This window comes from Eleutherodactylus coqui, chromosome 7, assembly GCF_035609145.1.
Source record: "Eleutherodactylus coqui strain aEleCoq1 chromosome 7, aEleCoq1.hap1, whole genome shotgun sequence".
Taxonomy (NCBI): domain Eukaryota; kingdom Metazoa; phylum Chordata; class Amphibia; order Anura; family Eleutherodactylidae; genus Eleutherodactylus; species Eleutherodactylus coqui.
The window spans coordinates 224,533,584-224,555,842 of NC_089843.1; the positions used below are offsets into that span (position 1 = coordinate 224,533,584).

Below are 22,259 nucleotides of genomic sequence, written 5' to 3' on the forward strand. Positions count from 1 at the left end.
TGATCCCTAAAACACATGATGTGATGGATATTGATAAATTCCACCCTGCTTTCCCTAATTACCCAGAATGGTGGCAGATCCAGAAAGCTGGGTGGTAATCCACCAATATCATCACAACACAAACCACTTAGTCTATTCTTTGCCTTATGAGTTAAGCCATGTTCATTGTCGTATTGCAAGAGGCAGAACTTGTTGGCGCAGCCATATGAGGGCTTCTTGTTTTTGAGGCGCGTTGTATTTGTTAATGGCAGACTATGAGACACATACATTGTGTTGTAGTCAGAGGGTATAATGCCCGGAGATCCCACCTCAGTCTTTGGGTAAAAATAAGATGATATGGTCCTTCTCTGGCTCAGCACGATTACTGCGATACCAAGTTCAGAAAACATTTATTTTTTTTATTGCCTTTTCACAATAAAATAACGTTTTTACCCCCTTAAGGGCATGGCCGATTTTGGGCTTAAGGGCGCAACAATTTTTGGCAGATTCTCATCTCGAAAACCATAACTTTTTTATTTTTCCATCGACATGGCTGTATGAGGGCTTCTTTTTTACGTTGCGAGCTGTAGTTTTCATTGGGTACATAGACTGTATTGTAAAACTTAGAGATAGAGGGGAAGGCAGTGTAGGCAGTGATTTGGGACTAAATAATGACAATGGGGGCGGGGCAGGGGGAGGGGTTAGTACAGTTTGAACTGGCCGAACAGTTAGTAGGGACACACTTAAAATGAAAAACCAAAATGTAAACTATATGGTGACTAATGCTAGAAGTCTGATCAATAAAATTGACAAGCTGGAAGTAATAAAGTCTAAGGATAACTATGACATAGTGGCAATAACTGAGACCTGATTGGATGAAAGCTGTGACTGGGCGGTGAACTTACAGGGTTACAGTCTGTTCAGAAGAGCTCGTAAAAACTGGAAAGGGGGAGGAGTTTGTCTTTCAGTAAAATCCTGTTTAAAGCCCATATTATGGAAAAATAGATGTGATGAAGATGAGGATGTGGAGTCTCTATGGGTGGAAATATATGGAGGGGGGAAACAACAATAAAATCCCCATAGGGGTTTTCTATAGACATCAGATATACCAGGAGGCACTGAAAATCCGTTACTGAAGAAAATAGATGAAGAAACAAATCAAAATTTGGTAATTATTATGAGGGAATTTAACTATCCGGATATAAACTGGGAAGCCAAAACCTGCGGATTTCATAAAGGTAACTAGTTTGTCAGTTACTAAAGATAATTACCTTACCCAAATTGTACAGCACCCAACTAGAGGAACGGCCATTTTGGATTTAATATTAACCAACAGACCTGATGTAGTGTTTCCAGTGCTAGGTTTGGAGCCGCAGGTGTAGCAACCATGCAGGTCTCGAGAGTAGTCAGGGAAGAACTAAGAGCAACTGGTGGTCTCAAGTTCGCAGTACAAATGGAGGAGGCAGGCATTGTTGTCAGAAGGGAAGCCAGAGGTTAGTATCAGTATATCTTGGTTCGCAGTACAGTTGAAGGAGGCAGATATCATTGTCAGAAGGGAAGCCAGAGGTCAGTATCAATATCTCTGCAATTGTACAGAAAGGAGCAGTAGTAGCAGGAGCTAGAAAAAAGGCAGCAAGCACAAGGTTGCTGTCTTCCCGCGAAGGTATTTTTCCAGAATGGTTATAGCAGGGACTCGTGGAAGAAGGGGTGAACTCTCAGGCTGCCCGGGAGCTTCAACCAGAATGCCACCTGGCTGACTTTTGCTGAAATTAGGAAGGATCCAATGAATTTTTGCCCAATTTTGGGAGAGTACATGGGCCTTCAGATTTTTGGTGGATACCAACACCTTTTCTTTAATCCTAAAGTTAGAAGCTGATGCTTTTTTATAGCATCCTGGGCTTCCTGTAAGGCTTCTTTCAATTTCTTCTGAGTTTCCACCAACATCATCCATCTGTGATTAACAGTCAGGACAGAAGAGTAGATAAAAAGACCAGGAACAAAGACCCCAACTCAAGATAATCAACTCTGCGGTGTACTCGACAGTGGGAATTCTGTTGATGGGGATGAAGTGAGCCATCTTCATAAGTCGGTCTACGACAACAAGAATGGTGTCATCCCTTTTAATTGAGGCAGATCCACAATGAAGTCCATAGATATAGAACCTTATGGTCTGGATGAGACAGGAAGAGGTTGTAGGACATCCAGAGGATAACCCCAAGATGTCTTGTTTCAAGCATGTGTGTCGCAAGAGGTAACATACCTCTCCCCATCCCTTTTGCAGTCAGGCCACCAGAAGGAAAGAAGCAAGAGTTTGAAAGTCTTTGTGAACTCAAGGTGACCAGTAAGCTTGGAATCATAGACCAGTTTAAGGACTTTGAGTCAACCAGCCTTGGGACATGTAGTTGGTCTTTTCTCATCCACAGTCCATTCTTAAAAATAAGCTTCACACCTTTAGAGGGATGGCTCATTAAAGGCTAATTTTCGTATCCTTCTTTAAACTTAGCTAGCAGGTTTTCTGAGTGCACAATGTCACCTCCCCCCAGCATCACCCTTTCAGGCTCTTAAAAAATTCTGGACAAGGTGTCTGCCTTGCCATTTCTGGAACCAGGTCGGTAGGAAACGACAAAGTTGAACCTAGAGAAAAACAGAGCCCATTGTGCTTGTCTTGCGATAACCTCTTGGCTGTATGGAGAAATTCCAAGTTTCTATGGTCAGTAAGGAGTGTTACCGGGTGATGGGCTCCGTCCAGGATGTGTCTCCATTTGGTAAAAGTGACCTTGATGGCAAGCAGATCCTTGTTTTAGATGTCATAGTTCCTCTCTGCAGGTGACAAGGCGTACAACGGAAATGCACAAGGATGTAGTTGCAATCTCTCTGACTCATTGTGACAGGGTAGTCCCCAATGCAGAGCTGGAGGCATCTACCTAAACAACAAAAGGCAACTCTGGTCTTTAGTGGACCACCAATGGTGCTAACGTGAAAAGAGTCTTTAATTTCTCTAAAGTGGTCCATGCCTCTGGGGACCAAAATAATGCTTGTGCTTTCTCTGTGAGGGAGGTGATAAGAGAGATGACCTTCAAAAATTCCTTAATAAATCTTCTGTAGAAGTTCACAAATCCAATAAGGTACTGTAGCTCCTTTCCATTTTTTGGAATAGGCCAATCAGTGATGGCTTAAATGTTGTTGGAGTTCATACTCAGTCCATCTGGAGAAATAATGTATCCCAGGAATTGCATTCGTGTTTGTTTAAATTCGCGCTTCTCTAGTTTGATGTACAGTTGCTTCTTTTGGAGTCATTCCGGGTCCACCTGGATGTGCCTGTGATGTTCCTCCAAATTATCAGAGAAGATAAGGATGTCATCCAGGTATGCCACCACGAATTGGTCTAGCAGGTCTCAAAATATGTTGTTGATGAAGTACTGAAAGGTAGCTGGAGCATTGCAGAGGCTGAACGGCATTACCAGATAGTCAAAATGACCATACCTGGTTCTAAATGCAGTCTTCCATTCATCTAGGTTATAAGCCCCTCTTAGACCTACTTTGGTGAAGATTTTAGCAGAGCAGAGTCTCTCTATTAATTACAGAATCAAGAGGAGGGGGGTATCAATTTTAAATCATAATCTTATTTAGCTCCCTGAAATCGATACATGGTTGCAGAGTTGAGTCCTACCTTTCCACAAACAATATGGGTGCCCTAGCCAAAAAGGAAGAAGATCGAACAAAGCCCTTTTTCAAGTTTATATCCAGGTATTCTTGGAGTACCTCCAACTCCGGTTCCAAAAAGTTGTAGATCTGCCCAAATGTAATAGAAGCTCCGGGGAGCAACTCTACTGGGCAATCATAGGGTCGATTAGGTGGTAGTTGGTCAGCTTTCTTCTTACCCGCTGACATCCTTGAACATTTGGTACTGTAGCGGTAGCTTCTCACACTCCTACTTACAATCCTTGAGGTCTTGCACTAGTTTATGGGTGGATGATGCCATCTTGCAGTTCTCTTTACAGTACTCTGAAAGGAAGGTGATGGTCCTTGATTTCCAGTTGCTAGAGGGATTATGAGTAGAGAATCAGCTGATCCCAAATTTAGGGGACGAGATGAGCTAGAAGCTGATCGTTTCTTGATGGTCAGATATCATGCAGAGCTCAAGTTGGATTGTCTCCAGTGTGACTGGTTCAGAAGACAATGGTGACTCATCCACGGTCTCCCTATAAACATGTATGGGCTTAGATCTGCTTGAAAAGTTTTGTGTCAACAGCGAATCTTAAGTCAATGAAGTTTCCCCCTGGGCCTAAATCCAACATTGTCGAGCATTGTATCTTCTGATTTCCCATTAAGATCTTTATGGGGAGAACAAAATGATGGATTGGGGGAAGGGTATTCATGCCATCTTGAATTACAGGTGAAAAGGCTTGTTTGGGGGCATCCATCTGTCTCGTGACGGCTGGATCAGGTCTTGATTTTGGTAAGGGCAAGGGTTCTCTAGAACTTATTTGGGCAGTTTAAAGGGGTTGTCCCGCGCCGAAATGGTTTTTTTTTTTTTTCAACAGCCCCCCCGTTCGGCGCGAGACAACCCCGATGCAGGGACCTAAAAAAAATCCGCACAGCGCTTACCTGAATCCCCGCGCTCCGGTGACTTCTTACTTACCGGTTGAAGATGGCCGCCGGGATCTTCTCCCTCGGTGGACCGCAGCTCTTCTGTGCGGTCCATTGCCGATTCCAGCCTCCTGATTGGCTGGAATCGGCACGTGACGGGGCGGAGCTACACGGAGCCGCTCTCCGGCACGAGCGGCCCCATTCAGAAAAGAAGAAGACCCGGACTGCGCAAGCGCGTCTAATCTGGCAATTAGACGCTGAAAATTAGACGGCACCATGGAGACGAGGACGCCAGCAACGGGGCAGGTAAGTGAATAACTTCTGTATGGCTCATAATTAATGCACAATGTACATTACAAAGTGCATTAATATGGCCATACAGAAGTGTATACCCCCACTTGCTTTCGCTGGACAACCCCTTTAAGGCATAATGTCCTGGGTTTCCACAATAAGACAAAGATTTTCGGCATAGTACCTTTCTTTTTCAGTCGAAAGGGGTTTTCAGATTACATCAACCTGCATTGATTCTGGTGTGGTTTCAGTCCTTAGCTAGTGAAGCAACTTAAATTTGCTGCATCACATTTGCTGAATCACATTACTTTCCATTCCTGGGAAAGCAATGTGATGCAGCAGCCAATAAGGCAAACCCAATTCTGGGATGTATTAAGAGAAGCATAGAGTCTAGATCACATGAGGTCATTATCCCCCTCTACTCTTCCTTAGTCAGACCTCATCTGGAATACTGTGCCCAGTTCTGGGCACCCCACTTTATACAAGACATAGACAAACTGGAGTAAATTCAGAGAATAGTTACCAAGATGGTGAGCGGTCTGCAAATCATGTCCTATGAGGAACGATTAAAGGATCTGGGAATGTTTAGCTTGCAAAAAAGAAGGCTGAGAGGAGACTTAAAAGCGGTCTACAAATATCTGAAGGGCTGTCACACTGCAGAGGGATCAGCCCTATTCTCATCTGTACAAGGAAAGACTAGAAGCAATGGGATGAAACTGAAAGGGAGGAGACACAGATTACATATTAGACAGTGAGGGGGATCAATGAGTGGAACAGGTTGCCACGGGAGGTGGGGAGTTCTCCTTCAATGGAAGTGTTCAAACAAAGGCCGGACAGATATCTGTCCGGGATGATTTAGTGATCCTGCACTGAGCAGGGGGTCGGACCCGATGACCCCGGAGGACCCTTCCAACTCTACCATTCTATGATTGACTGAAGGAGTAAGGGGAGTTTGAACAGTAGTCATCCCATGTAAATGCATGCAGAGACTGAACAACTGAGCGAGAGTTGTTCAGTCGTTCAGTCTCTGCATTCAGGGATCCATTCAGTGTAAACAGCAGTCATTCAGTTCTGAATGTTTGCTTACAGTGAATGGAGGCGGGTGAGGGAGAACAGTCTCTGCTGGCTGCACTCCTGTTTACTAGCACAGCGAGCATCACTGGGACGTGCTTCCGGGCATCGTTTGCATCCCAGCTCATCCTGTGTAGATGGAGCCTCAGGTATGTAGAAATGATGTAGCTGAACTTGTAACGACCCGAATAACTAATGGAACTTAATATTTTAACCTTACAGTAAAAAAGCCGTGAAATACATTGAAGTCTCATTGCTGCATGCGGCGTGACCCACTGCAGAGACTGTACCAACCTGGAAGCAGGTGTATACCTTGTGTATGTGTGAAGGGTATACAGTATGTGGGTGTCTGCAGCTAGCAGTACTTTGTACAGTATAATGAGGTATCTATATGTGTTACAGGCAATGTGTGACAGTTATTCTGTAACAAGCCTAGATGATGGAACCTGCTGGCAATATATAACATAAATGAATCTTGATACATTTGTGAAGTATTCCAGCAGCGGCATGATGTAAAACTAAGGCTTTGTATAGAGCGCGCAGTAATTAGCATCATTATTTGTTAATCTCTACACATATTCACGGTAGTCTGTAGATTACCAAGTCTGATAAGGGGTCATTCACACAGTCTGACATTCGGGACACATTTCATCAGTGTATGCCATAGACAGTACACCGCGCTATAATAATACATAGCCTATGATGCTATACACACAGCCGACGGTCCATGTGAAAAAGATTGCTGCATGTCCCATCCTTGCCTGTTTTTCAATGGGTGGCCTTCGTGAAAATCAAGCAGCACACGGACGGATGCCAATATGAGTTGCACCTGAGCCTCTTGGGCACAACTCAACCATGGCCACCTGAATATGGCCGGGGGGAAGTATGAAAGGATGAAATATCAGCTCCCGGCATCGTGGGACACTAATGGTTGGCATGGAATTGTTCTAGACATGATACAGAATTGTTTGTTGTTAAACTATTTTATTAGGGTGAACCCCATTATTTTATACTTTGCCCCAACTAAACCTAACTCTATTGTCAACCATGATAATGTGTGCGGCAGCTGAGACTAGTGAGGGAAAAGAGCGGTGGCGTGACTCATCACAGAACACACCCCAAGCCCCCTCTTCCTGGTCCCAGATTGGTGCTGGAACGTCTTGAAGGAGCATTAATATTGTAGAGAGGTTTTCATGATCTCTTCTCCGGTCAGAAGACTTTCCATCTACTAAGTAGAACAATTTCCCCTTCAGCTTTTTGACAGCTAGGACTTAATCTCTTTAGTATTGGTTGGTACAGGAAACTGTGGAGGACTTAGAGAACCGATTCAGGATAAAAGGCTTTAGAAGGGACAGATGGAACGAACTGCGGATTCTGCAAGATTCTGGTAACGGACGTTTAGACCTGACTGGAGGTATTTGCTTTATAATTCAGAATGACACCAGGAATCAGGATGCAATGTGAATGAAGAAGGACAAAGTCAAATATAGATGAAGGAGAACCAAACTCTGTCCTCTGGAGAAAAACGGGGAGCAGGTTTATGCCTTTTGTGGACTACCTTCTGCATACGGGATATGGCATTTGCAAGAAAAAATGTCACCTTCTTTCAGATGTTGAGAAACACCCAAAGGGAGATATTTGCAGCAGGGACTGCGGATAGCAAAAAGGACATCAGCAGTGGTGCCCAATGATGTCCATAGACAATATAGAATAGAGTTAGGACAGTGGATTCATTGACATGACTGTTCTGGCAAACCCAGGGCAGGAGAGATACCCAGGTATCTTGTTGTGTGGGTACGAAAAACTCACTCATTTATCGGATACCAAGGAAGCCAGCCATTTTGGAACAATGTCCCCAGGACAGGATTCATAACCATTGTTTAGGGGAACGAAGAAGGGATGTCCAGAAAGTGAAGAGCACTTGTAGAGAGTATCTTCTTAGGTTTGATGAGCTACTCAGGCTCTTGACAGGTATCAGATACATCAACAAACTGGAACAAAGCATTCGTTTTAATGTTCTTGGCGTCAGACCAGAAGTGAAGCAGAAAGGTAAGTCTTGCAAAATACAGAAACCAGTGGTCTTGCAAAGGGTTAAGGCGCTGAGCAGACTGAAGATATATAATACTGAATGGACAGGAGGAGCTTCCAGTAAGTGTTGCAACTCCTGTGGAGCCAATTTGATGGGTAAAAGTTCATGATCCACACTGGAATAATTTCCTTCAGCAGAGGAGAATACTTTAGTAAAGTGCAAGTGACATTTTCCTTTGGAGGACGTTAGTAACAGGACCGCTCCTACCCCAACAGAATAAGCAGGGGCGTAACTATAGAGGATGCAGGGATGCGGTTGCACCCGGGCCCAGGAGCCTTAGGGGGCCTATAAGGCCTCTCTTCTCCATATAGGGAACCCAGTAATATGAATAAAGCATTATAGTTGGGGGCCCTGTTACAAGTTTTGCATCGGGGCCCGGGAGCTTCAAGTTACGCCTCTGAGAATAAGCGTCAATTTTTTGATAAACACACTTGATAGGATCTGGCCAAAGAAGAGTGATTGCAGAAGAAAATACATGCTCAGGGTATTGAAGGATTCTTCATTCTCCTGGGACCAAATCTTAGGATTAGCCCCTTAACAGGTCAAGGCTGAGAAAGGTGCAATGAGGAGAGAAATGTCCTAAAATGTGACAGTAAAAATTAGCAAAACCCAGAAAAGTTTGGACAGCTGTAAGACTTTGCGGCTTTGGCCAATTTAGGACATCAAATAGATTCTCTGGGTCTATGCAGAAATTGTACTAACATTACAATAGTCAGGTATGTAAATTGATTATGAAGTGGAGTTACTTCAGGTGAATACATTGGAAAGCCCACACCTATATAAGTTGTGAGGTGTCATCTTGTGGGTGAGGCTGAACACTGACCAGTGTGCTAAGGCAAGGTGATATAGATTATCAATTCAAACAAGGCTAGTGGGTGATAGTGGGTGCCAAACAGATAGGATATTCCATTCCCGAAGTTGTGTGGGTATTTAACATTCCTCAATTCACACTGACATGTATGTTCAGGAAATGCATCATAGAAGGCATTACCACCCACAGTGGACAGTGCAATGCCCACCGACGGGGGTTAATGATCGTGACTGGCAGATCCTGGCTAGAAACAAGCGACTCTGGCAGAAATCACATGCACATTCATTGCTGGAAGCTCTACACCAATATCTTACAGGTCAGTGCTGCGTTTTTAGTTTCTATGGGATATAGGAGCAGAAGACCTATCAGAGTGCCTCTATTAACAGCATAACATCGGACACAATGCCTTACTTGGATTCATGGAGCCTAGAGGACTGGCAACATGTGGCATGATCTAATGAGTCCTAGTTCCAATTGTTTCGGGCTAGGGTTTGTGTGTGGCACAGACTCCATGAAGCCATGGACCCTAGTCGTCAACAAAGCACTGTGCAGGCCAGTGGTGATTCCATACTAGTGTTGGGTGTGTTCTAATGGCATCGCTTGGATGCACTGGTCCGCCGAAATTCATCATTGACCAAGGCCTGCTATATTTCACTACTAGGTGACCATATGCAGCCCTTCATGGACTTCATGTTTCACCTACAATGATGGGATATTCTAGCAGGATAATGAAACATGTGATCGGGTCCAAATTGTCCAGAATTGGTGGGAGAAGCATTCTTGAGAGGACCTATGAATGGTTTGGCCTGCACATTCACCAGATATGAGCCCAATTTAGTATTTATGGGATGTGGTAGAGAGTTCCATTTGCACCAAAGATCCTCCACTTACAAATACCATGGAATGTGGGTGGTGATCTAGGCAGCAATACTCAGTACCCCTCGAGCTGTCTTCTGTCCACTGGTGGTATTGATGTTATGTCAAGTTTCTGCACTTCACCAGGCTAGAGGAATCCTACACAATATTAGTTCATACACCATGACTTTTTACATGGAAGGGAAGACTGGAATGCTCAAAGAATGGAAGACTGGAATGCTGAAAAACACATATTTTGAGCTTAGCGTAGAGACCATTGCCACGTAGATGCTGCAAGACCTCTTTGACGTGTTTGTGATGGGAAGCCAAATTCGAAGGAAAGAATGTAAATGTTGTCCAGATATACAACTAGAGAGGAATACAACAGGTCACAGGATATATTGCTGGTGCATTACATAACCCAAATGCTAGTGGTGTCTACAGCGGCTACTAAATACACTATTCCATTCATCCCTTTATAGATTCAAATGTGATTGTAAGCCCCATGTAAGTCCAGCTGTGTGCAGCTTCCAGCTCCCTGAATTCGGTCACAGAGTTCTGTCAAAGAATTAATGATAGAAGATACTTATTTTTTACAATAATGGTGTTCAACTGATATACAGGAGCTTAGAGATCCATCCTTCTTCTTGACGAAGAAAGATCCTGCTCAAGCAGGTGGAGAGAATTTATGAAAAACTCTGCATTCCAGATTACTCTTCGTACTGTATGTGGACACGACGTGAGTCCCCAGAGAGGAGTCTGCATGACCAGAGGCATTGTGACAAACTGGATGATGTCAAACATGGGGATCTCCCGTTACTCCTAGGTAGCAGGGTCTTTCAGGCTTAACTGGACAGACGCAGGTAGCGCCCTTGTTTGGCACAGTACAAATCTGTGTCAGAGGCTCATTTCAGAGTCTTCAGCACTGACCTGGCATGAAATCCAGGATGAAATAGTGCCGGAAGGAATCCTTTATAGTAATTGGGGTCCATATGGTGCTCTTCAAGTCTGTATTTTTGTTGTTCAGCCACCACTGACTGTCTGATCAATACTCTAGTCACTGCAGAGTGATGATTAGCGGTAGGATAACTCCCGGCAGCTATTTATGATCGTTCATGTCATACTGGCAGGTGTTACTTCATATGATGCAAACTCATACAGCAGGCCGTAACTCCAAACTACAATTTATCCAAACGGAGGATGCATTTGCAGGAGTAGAGCAGTCAAGAGCTATATAAGCAAACAAAGTGAGTGCAGGAGCATGCGGGTGTGTTGTGTCCGAAGTGTGTTGTGACCTGAAGTGTGTGGTGTCTTAAGTGTGGGACTTGAGATAAAGTGACTCAGGAATTCAGGGGGCTTTAGAAGCCAGTCACTCATGTATCCATTGTTTATTTTTCACCTACATAAATTACTTTGATTTAGTCTATTTGTACTAGAATGCGGCAACCCTGGCTCACGCCTCAAACGCGCTTCATCCGGCGGTGCTCTAGAAGTGCTGAACGGCTGTGGAGGAAGTCGCAAACGGCACCAGACTTTCTCCACTACAAATTCATGCTCAGAACCTACTCAGAAGTCTACTTTACCTCTCGTCTCCTCACTATCTCACAACCCTAAACAGCTCTTTGATTTTCACTCCCTTCTCAGCCCTAAACCGCAGCCCCCGGTGACGGATCTCAGTGCCGAAGAGCTCGCTGCTTACTTCAGAAAGAAAATTGATGACATCCATCAGGAAATAATTTCCCAATCCCAGACTAGCCCTGACCCTAGTCTTGTCAGTACTGCATATAGCTCCTGCTCACTGTCTGTACTCAGACCAGCGACAGAGGAAGAAGTCTCCAGATTGCTTTCCTCTGCTTGCCCCACCACCTGTGCTACCGACCCCCTCCCCTCACACCTCCTCCGGTCCCTCTCCCCAGTGGTCATCTCCCATCTCACCACTATATTCAACCTCTCTCTGACCTCTGGCATCTTTCCCTCTTCTTTCAAACACGCCATCATATCCCCACTGCTAAAGAAGCCGACTCTGGACGCGACTGATGCTGCCAACTACCGACCCATCTCTAACCCCCCTTCATCTCCAAAATACTAGAATGCCTGGTTTACTCCCGCCTTGTAAGCTATCTATCAGAGAACTCTCTCCTCGACCCCCTACAGCAGACCTGGGCAAAGCACGGCCCGCGGGCCACATCCGGCCCGCTGAATAGCTCGGACCGGCCCGCAAAGAGTGTCCTGGTGACTCACCAATGAGTCCGGTGTCAGCAACGGGAAGCAGCGAAACTATGCACTCCGAAGCCTTGTCCATTGTGTTCACTTCTGTGCTGTGCTAATAGTTATTCAGGCCTTACTTATTCAAGCACCTCTACCAATGACGTAGGCTTGAATAACTTTATTAAACAGCACATAAGTTAACAAAATGGACAAGGCTTCGGAGTTTGTAGTTTCACTGCTTCCCGATGCTGAGTAAGCGATGCCACTGTAACTTCTGAGTGCCAGGATGCTCGTTGCGGACCTTGGGGAGTGCCAGGACAATCGTTCCACGCTCGTCATTGGTAAGTGTCAGGACTTTTCCCTTTGCATTGTAATTAGAATAGTAATACTAATAATATTCACTTTTTAATCTCTCTTCTTGGGGCAGCTCTCTGTGCCCTCTCCTAGGAGCATACTACTGTGTATTAAAAACATCTATTTTCCGAGGTTAGCTGTTAACCCTTAAATATGGCGGCTAACATTAAAAAAAGAAAAATTGATGCAGAATGCCGAGTTTTTAACAAAGAATGGACTTCTAAATATCTATTTACTGAAACCAAAGGTAAAGCTGTGTGTTTAGTTTGTGGAGAGCAGATAGCTGTATTTAAAGATTACAATTTGCATCGCCATTATGAGACTAAACACGGAGAGAAATACAAGAACTTGACGGAGGCAGAGCGGGCACGGGTATCTGAAGATTTGCTAGATATTACAGCGCCATTCATTTTCAATGGCGGCCGTATTCTGGCCGCAAATCGGGCGGCTGGAATACGGCCCCATTAAGGCAATGTTCATGGAGCCTTCGTATGTTGGTCTGGCCCTCTAAAACCATTCCAATTTCTCATGTGGCCCCATGGGAAAATTAATTGCCCACCCCTGCCCTACAGTCTGGCTTCTGACCCCAACACTCAACAGAAACTGCCCTTACAAAGGTATCAAATGACCTACTGACAGCCAAATCGAGGGGCAATTACTCCCTACTGATCCTCCTCAACCTCTCCACAGCATTCGACACTGTTGACCACAAACTTCCCCTCAGTATGCTTCACTCCATCAGCCTAAAGGACACTGCTCTCTCCTGGTTTTCCTCCTACCTCTCTGACTACTCATTCAGCATCTCCTTTGCTGGCTCTATCTCCCCTTCTCTTCCCCTTGCTGTTTGGGTCCCCCCAGGGCTCGGTCCTCGGCCCCCTCCTTTTCTCCATCTACACAGCCCCTATTGGACAAACCATGAGGAGATTTGGCCTCCAATACCACCTCTACGCTGACGATACCCACCGATACACCTCTTCCCATGACATATCTGCACCTTTCCTCCAAAACAACACCGACTGTCTGTCTGCTGTCTCTAATACTATGTCCTCTTTCTACCTAAAACTAAACCTCTCTAAAACTGACCTGCTGGTATTTCCGCCCTCCACTAACCGACCTCCTCCTGACATCTCCATCTCAGTGTGTGGTGCCACAAAGCTCAGGGAAAAGGACCTGAAAATAGCATTTTTTGAAATACTACATGCCACATCAGAAAGGCAGCAGGAGATTAGGGATGTAGTGATTCAGGCACTAAGATAGAACCTGAGGTATAGCAGCCACAGGTCTGGAGAGTAGTGAGATAGAAGGCCAGGAGTCAGCAATGGGTAATCATGGTATGTAGTACAAGGGATGAGGTGGGTAACATAGTCAGGAGAGAAAGCCAGGAGTCAGCAACGGGTAATCTTGTAGCAATAGCAGGCAGAAGGGGATCTGGATCAAATGCTGTGGAGCAGAATAATCTCGCACTGAGGGAGGGGTAGGGCCAGGCTTTTATAGGAAGTAGAATCAAGACAGGTCAGAACCAGGTGGCGGGAACAAGGTTAACAGGAACATAGAAACAAGACTTAGATTTGCAGGGGAATTTGTCCAAAGGCTTGGATGGCTCAACAGGGAGAAACACCGGTCTGGGAACCTCCCTTCGAGTCCTGACAAGGGAAGTAAACAAGTGGCTCAAGAACTGGTGTAGAACGGGTTTTGGTTTCCTGGAGAAACGGGCCTACTTTGCTGTGGGCTACAGGCTTTACTGTAGGAATGTGCTGAATCTCAATGGGGAGGGTGCAATTTTGCTGGTGGAGAAGATGGCTAGAAGGTTGGAGGAGTGTTTAAACTATCAACCAGCAAGATAATGTAGGTAGTGATCTGGGGCTAAACCATCAAAATAAGGGTGGAACGGTGGGAGGGGTTATTACAGACAGAACTGGCATAATCATTAATAGGAGCACACTAAGAAATTAAAAATAATTAGAAAGTTCTAAACTGCATGGTGACTAAAGCTAGACGTCTGACCAAAAGAAAGTTGAGGAACTGTAAGTAATAATGTCTGACGAAACTATGACACAGTGGGAATAACTGAGACCTGGTTGGATGAAATCTGTGATTGGGTGGAGGAACTGACAGGGTTACAGTCTGTTCAGAAGAGATTCTAAAAACTGGGAAGGGGGAGGGGCTTGTCTTTAGGCAAAGTCATGTTTAAAGCCCACACTATGAGAAGATATAAGTGAGGGAGATAAACAAGGGAAGTCTCTATGGGTAGAAATACATGGATGGAAACACAATAATACAATCCTCATAGGAGTTCTCTATAGACACCAAATATAACAGAAGCCACAGAAAATGTATTACTAAGACACAGATGAAGCGGCAGGATCACGATGTAACTCTTATGGAGGTGGTCAGCTATCCATATATAAACTGGGAAACTGAAACCCGTGTATCTCATAAAGAAAAGATAATGATCTTTCCCAACCTGTGAAGGAACCAACTAGAGGGGCGGCCATTTTGGACTTTATATTAACCAACAGACAGGACAAAATAATACAAGTACAGGACATTATTCTGACAGGGCAACTACAAAATAGTGACCATAACATATTTACCCTTGTTTTCAATATGGTGTTTAAAACCATATTAAATATTCAACAGCAATAAAAGGTTAGGAATAGGAAAAAAACGATGTGGCTCCATTAAGATGTAAAGGGGCAATAAACAGCAAAAAGTGTAAACTACTAAAACAAGAAGGCAGCGAAGAGGAACTAAAAAGCTGTGAAGGAAAAAATAAATTGTGTAAAGTGCAAAAGCAGTAAAAGTAGAGACTCAGTGCCAACGAAAGGAACACAAACCTAAACTGTTCAACTATATAAATAGTAAAAAGAGTAATACTCAAAGTGCTGGCCCTTAAAAAGGCAATGAGGAAAGAATTGTAGAGGGTGATGAGAAGAAAGCAAATATATTTACTCTTTCTCCAGTGCATTCACAGAGAAAAATGAAATGTCAGGTGTAATGCAAAGTGATAAAGTAAATTCTCCATTAACCCCTTACGTCCTGGAGTGTCGGGGTATGTATGAAGAGAGGTCGTGGGGCGACCTCTCTTCATACAGCGCGGGCGTCAGCTGTTTATTAGAGTTCTGACAGCGGCATTTAAATCCCCTGTACGCCCCCCCGCGGTGAGATCGGGGGAGCCGTGCAGGTGTCATGGCAGCCAGGGGCCTTCTGAAAGGGGGATGGCTTGATAGGCTGCCTGTCAAATTGCAGTATGACGTAATGCTGTAGCATTACGTCATACTGCAGGAGCGATCAAAGTATCACATATTGTAGTCCCCCAGCGGGACTTGAATGTAAAGTACAAAAAAGATCAATAAAGTTTTTTTAGTTGTAAAAAAAAAAAAAGTTATAAAAGTTTATATCACCCCCTTTTGCCATATCTGTAATTAAAAAATCTAAATAATAAAATAAAAATACATATTTGGTATCGCCGCGTCCGTAAAAGTCGGACCCATCAAAGTAGCACATTATTTACCCCGCATGGTGAACTTTATCTGGAAAAAAATAAAGAATGCCAGAAATGCACTTTTTCAGTCACCCTGTCTCCCAGAAAAAACGCAATAAAAAGCAATCAAAAAGTTGTACGTATTCCGAATTGGTACTAATGGAAACTACAGGACATCCCGCAAAAAATGAGCCATTGTTGAACTACATCGACGGAAAAATAAAGAAGTTATCGTGCGCACAAGATTACTGCAGAAAATAGTTGAAAAAAATTTAATGTCTTTGAAAAAAAAGTGGTAAAAAAACCTCTAGAAGTTTGGTATCGTAGTTATCGTACCGACCCATAGAATGAAGTTATCATGTCGTTTTTGTTGCAGTTTGTGCGCCGTAGAAAGAAGACGCACTGAAAGATGGAGGAATGTTGTTTTTTTTTTCATTTTACTTCACTTAGAATTTTTAAAAAGTTTTTCATTACATTATATGGTACATTAAATAGCACCATTGTAAAATACAAGTCGTCCCCCAAAACAAGCCCTCAATATAAAAAGAAAATGAAGAGGAAAACCGAAAATGAAAAAAAAAAGGGTCTGCGTCCTTAAAGGATTAGCCGAGTCAGCAAGTCACAGATCTCATGCACTATCAGGGGGAAGGAAGCCTTTGTGAAGATGAGAGCGTGAAATAGTGCAATATCTGCAAGAAGTATAACAACAATTGATATTTCATGGAAACTGAAGAGAGCTCTCTGAAATGTGAAGGATATGTGAGAGATTGACGGCACAGGTGAATACCATCTGATAATGGCTCCATAAGGAACGCTTCTGCCTGACGAATGAACGAGCGGCTGTACAAATGTCACTGATCAGCAGAGCAAAAATAGGCTGGAACTCCCTGTAATGCCGCATGCTCTCATCGAAGAAAGACAAAAGTGCTAGAGAGCTCCTGCCTTCATTGGCCAAGCAGAACCATTATTATATATGGGAGCTCTCGGGACTATTTAATGCCCCTTCATCGGGCTTCTCAGATTAAAGCGGAGGAAACAAATGTATAAACAGATCGGAGACATCATGTGATTCATTTACATGTAAAGCAGGCAGGATGACAAATGGGAGGAACAACAGTCAGAGCAGTCCTCTGACCAACGGCAGAATCGCCTCATTGGGGTTGGCTACTAGAGGAAAACCGTCCAAAATTAGCCACAACAAACTAAAGACCACTTTATCAATAAGAGAAAGAAACTGAACAGACAGAGTGTGAAAGGGGCTCAAAAGGACCAGAAGAACATAATTCACCCCACATCGTCCTCTGTGGGGAACCTCGCACACTAGGAGCCAAGCACAAAGGAGATGAAGGTCCAGAGGACTAACATTCTGACCCCAGAACTGCCTGACTGCTCAGTTCTGCAACGATGTGGAGGAACTCATCCGCACAATACAACTGAAAGAGTATTGTACAACAAATATGACACCACGAGCCCATATGGAAGAGGACTGCAGCAACATGAACACATCAGAGGACCTCAAGGAAGCAGAGAGACAACTCTATGCAAAACAAATACTGTGCCCCACTAAAGGAAGACCCCCAAGAAACTCAAACACATCATCAATTATGATGATCGAAGATCATTCTCCCTACTAGACCTTACACTGGGCAATCCAAAACTCGTCACTTCTACATGTAACCCAATAAAGAAGGCAACCCAGGAGGCCAATCATTTCTGGCATTGGAACCTTAACTAGGTGGATGATATCCTACAACCCTTAGTGAAGGGCACAGCCAGCTACATCCAGGACCCTACAGATATCCCCTGTAAGCTGTCCACCCTGGGCCCACTCCTGGATGCTCTCCTCTGAAGCCGTGCTAAGTCACCCTCTGCAATACACTGACGGTGAGGATTATTGTTGCTGTTCCTCCCCTCGTTCCCTCTGGTGGACAAGACCTTTCACACATTTGACTTCCTGTATTGGGCCCTTTTGCTTTTTATCTGATACTATGATATCTATCATGGGGTGTTAATTGTTAGGACTTTGAAGGGGTGACGGTGGTCCTTAGAGATTCGCCCCACAGTGGCATGAATATATTGATAGTTTGTCTGTAATCTCAGGACTGCCATGTATGTGGGATGCAGTGGAGGATACATAGGGACGTGTCTTTACTTCTCTCTTTAGGTGTGTGTGACATCCCTTGTCTAAGTGATATTAGGAACAGGGCATGAGCTAGTAATCTCCTATGCTGTTAGCTATGAAACACATCTAAGTCTCCTTATTGTTAGCCCTTCGGGCCTGAAGTCTGTGCTGTGCAATGTTCTGCTGAGCAAGCAGTGGTATTATTGCAGGATCGGTCTATTCCCGGCATTGGTAAGCAGCAGAAGCCAGTGCTGACTGCACCTTCTATGTGTCAGTTTAACATCTCCTCCAATGTGACTAGACACAGAGCTCAGGGATTGGCAGGTTAGACTATTTGGCCACTCCCTTCTGACATATAAAGGTTGTCTATTCACGGGTCCCAGTATGTTTTCCCTGCGGCTGCTGCGTTAAGTGATGTAACATGTTGGGGGGCTCTTTGTGTTTTACTCCTGCTTTTCCACAGGCTTGGCCTTTACAATTACTGGCTTGGTCTCCGACTGCAGTGGTGACGACACGGCTTTACAGGAACGCTTATATAAACTACTTAGACAGTGAATGCGCCTAAATGGCCAGACAGGATGGCTGCTTTCTAGGCCGGTCATGTGGACCCTCATTCAGATTTTTTTCTGTTGCATGGTTTTTATTTAAACCTAATGCAGGTTATATTTTAGGGATTACAATCTAGTAGTGCTAAACCTGAGGGGGTAAAGAAAGGGGCGGCAGGTGAGCAGCTCCGGCACCAGAATATGGGCGAATACCATAGGCAAAATGTTACCAAAAGGGACTAAAGATATTAAAACCATCTAAAACACACAAAAAGACTGGTGACCACTGCAGCCGGGAAAGAACAGACTCAATCTAGTACATGAATGGTGGCGGCACAGATAATGGGAGCATGTATGTAACAAGGCAACATAGTAAAGAGCCGCGCAGTTATATGAATAAGGGGCGCCACCAGAATGAAACAAGGGTCTCCATAAAGAGGAGGCTGAAGGCTACATGTGGGTGGGGGGTGACTTCTGTGTGGTCTTTCCCAGTTACAGTGGTCACCAGTCTTTTTGTGTGTTTTAAATGGTTTTAGTACCGTTAGTCCCTTTTGGTATTCGTTTCCATAACATTTTGCATCTCCAGAGCGCGGCTGTTACTTGCTTGCTATCTTTTTGTTTCCCGTTGAGTCTCTGCAGGTCCTACACTTTGTGCGCCTCCTCACCAGCTTTCCTTGTTGTGTAGTGCCCACTAGTTTTTGGCTGTTCCTTTCTGGGTATTTACGAGTTGCTTGCATACGCTCAGCGCTGGATGTTGTCCTATGGGTCTCACCATTTGTGTTGTCCTCTAAATAGGGAGTAAAATGTCACCGCAACATGTTAACCTTTTCATGGCCAAACTAGAGGGAGAATTCTTGTCTACTTGTGTGGTTAAACCTCTCACATACTTCCAGTACATCGAAGATCTACTAATAATCTAGACTGGCTCTGAAGAAGAGCTTTAGAGCTTCCACAACAAGTTCCATCCAAGCACCAGGCTCACTCACAGTCTCAGATACACTTCCATGTACATAAAATACCACACAAACCTAGAGACCGCCCAGCATATCCAAGGTGGAACATCCATGACACAAAGCTGTCCATCATATAGAGTCAAGCTCTGCTATTCGTTGGCTCCCACAGTGAATATAGAAACACCGGCTGACCCTGACGAATACAAGAGGGAAACCCTCCACTGGTTATAGAGGAGCAGATCCAGCGAGCCACAAGGATTCCACCGAACAGCTTCATGGATGACAACAGCTGGGCGCACCTAGTGGTCACACACAACCCTCAGATGAACATCCTGAGGAAAATCACTGCTGATCTCCAAACCCCACAAAGACAACAGACTCAAGAAAATATTCCCAGATTTACTGCTCCTCTCATATAACAGTCCCCAAACCTAAGGAAGCCCCTAGTCAGATGTGCCCTCATCACCAGAGACTTGTACCTACATCCTACCCACGGACACCGTCCACACACTCAACACACAACGGGGCTATAGAATCCCTGGTGCTTCCTCCAGTACATCCTCCAATCTGGTGCACACGATACGGCGCACAAGGTGCCATGATGAGATTTGTATGGGGAGGCTCAACAGACCAGGAAGAATGTACGCAGACACATAGTAACAGAGACGCTGGATACCCGTGGAGAACCGGATCACAGTTCAATGGATCTAAAAGCTTTGGAACTTAAAGGACTTTTTAAAAATGACAGTTTCTGAAAAATATGGAAATATAAAGAACTTTCCAAACAGATGGCCCCAATAATGCCGCGGGCTAAATGTCTCCATATGTGAACACTGCACACCCCTAGCTGGTGACCTCCTCAATCACCACCCCTCCCCCTCTCATCACAAGCCTTCAGCTGCTTTTAGATGGAATGATTATCATTCAAAAAATCATTCAAAAGGACAAAGTGAATGAATCATTCAGTTTGAATGTGAGCCAACGACCAAACGATGAATAACAATCCTGCACTTCGCATTCGTTTTAGCAGGAGTAAAAATCATTGTCGGCTCATTCACTTATCATTCCTTCTAAACAGCGGTAACAGGAATGTGAAACAGTGAATGAGAAGTGAAAGATTCACAACGATGATCTGCCCGTGTAGACAGGCGGCATGAACATGGATGAGCGCGGATGACACCACCAGCTCCTTCACTCGTGCAAATGAGAATCGTGCAGTTCACCTTCCATCTAAAAGGAGCCCCAGTTGTAGAACTCTAGAACTTACTATGATGTGAATGAGGGCTCTCCCTCCCATCCTGCCCGTTTTACATGGAATTAATCACAGTATGTCTCTGATCTGTGGTGTGTAAATAGGTTTCCTCAGTTGTAATCCAACCAGACTGATGAAGGGGAATTAGGCAGCCTCGAAAGCTCGCCTATATAGAATTATCTTTCTAGTTAGCCAATGAAGGTATCACCTCTATAGTATTTTGTCTCGTCTACATGAGTATTTAGCGTTACTGAAGAGCACCAAGCAGGTATCTGAAGGTGCTGGTGACTCTCGAGTATCACAAACCTCTTGATGTAAGTTGCTCAAGAAGTTGGCAGTTACACACAGAGCTGTTGTTTGGCCACTACTAGCAAGGCTCACAAAGAGAAGAGCTTGCAGTCGGTTCAGAAGAACATGAAGACTCATTTTCAAACATTCACAAATGAATGTCATGCTGGACTGGATGGTCCTGATGGATGGAGCTATGAATAGCTGGTGAATGGCCACCATGTTCTTACAAGACCGAGCTATCAACGAGGAGGCTGGGCTTCAGTGAAGAAAACTATCATGGAGGGAGTCACACCTTAAGCTAATACTTAGGGCCATTTATGGTTTTGACATCCCCCCCCACCCTAATGCCCCGGACCACTTGCTTGCATGCCCTAAATGTTCTCAACCGCGCACTGGCCTATTAGATGGTATGTGGCCCTGCCCTAAAATCCAAAAATACTTTATAGATATTAAAACCCCTCATACTTAGAACATGGAAACATTTCTTACCGCTGTCCCCATAAACATACTTAATCCACTCTTCGCACCCACAATAAAAATGACAATATATTGTTTGTGAGTCAACACTGTTTATTGCAATATTGGCTACAACCACAAGTCCCAACAACATCTGACATTACACACATATGATTTAATATGGGATAACAAGTGGATAAGCCGTTGTCGGAGCCTTGAAACAACGAGAGTCAGGTGTCTTATTTGGAGGGATTCTTGTGGGAGGGGGAAATGGTTTAAAAGGGTAACTGATTTGGAGGTATTTGAGAACGTCTGATTGGGGAATATTAAACCTACTAGCCAACCCCGAGGAGGACAGAAAACCTTCATCCTTGAACAATTGGCCAATATGGGTCAAATCCAACCTTTTCCAATCAGAAAGAAGTGAATTCTCAATGGCCTCCTCCAACAAAGTCCAACAGATCATCCCGGGCCTTTACAGCAAACCCCAGAAGATAAGCCATGCCGCGCGGTTTATGTTGGTGGGACAATCCGTCATATACAAGAATGCTGAGAATAGAACTGCTAACTGTCTCCTTCTCTCCTGGCTTAGCCAAGTGGGAAGGGCTTCACGTTCTTTACATTGTCCTTCAACTTCCAAATGATGTCTGTGGTTTCCTTAATGAAACAACTTTATATAAGACATGTAAAAGGAATACAGTAAGAAGAGCCGACTTACCTCGAGACGAGGATCTTTCAATATTGGCATCAATGTGATTGGAGGGAACATTGTAAGAAATGTGACCTGAACAAAGAGAAGAGTTGTCATCAATCAGAGCATGTGGGCGAATGTACAGCGCACAACAGATACTTTATGCAACATTTCACAATTAAATGGAACATATCCATCAGCCGAAGCGGAGCGCGAG

General features: G+C 44.3%; 1 protein-coding gene across 1 annotated transcript in view; it reads right to left on the reverse strand.

Moving 5' to 3' along the window:
* Positions 1-22,259, reverse strand: part of ADGRL3 (adhesion G protein-coupled receptor L3) — a 604,084-nt gene that overhangs the window by 296,803 nt on the left and 285,022 nt on the right. Inside the window, exon 8 of the mRNA XM_066574505.1 lies at positions 22,070-22,135. Within this exon, the coding sequence (XP_066430602.1) occupies positions 22,070-22,135 (66 nt within the window). The remainder of the gene's footprint in view (positions 1-22,069; positions 22,136-22,259) is intronic.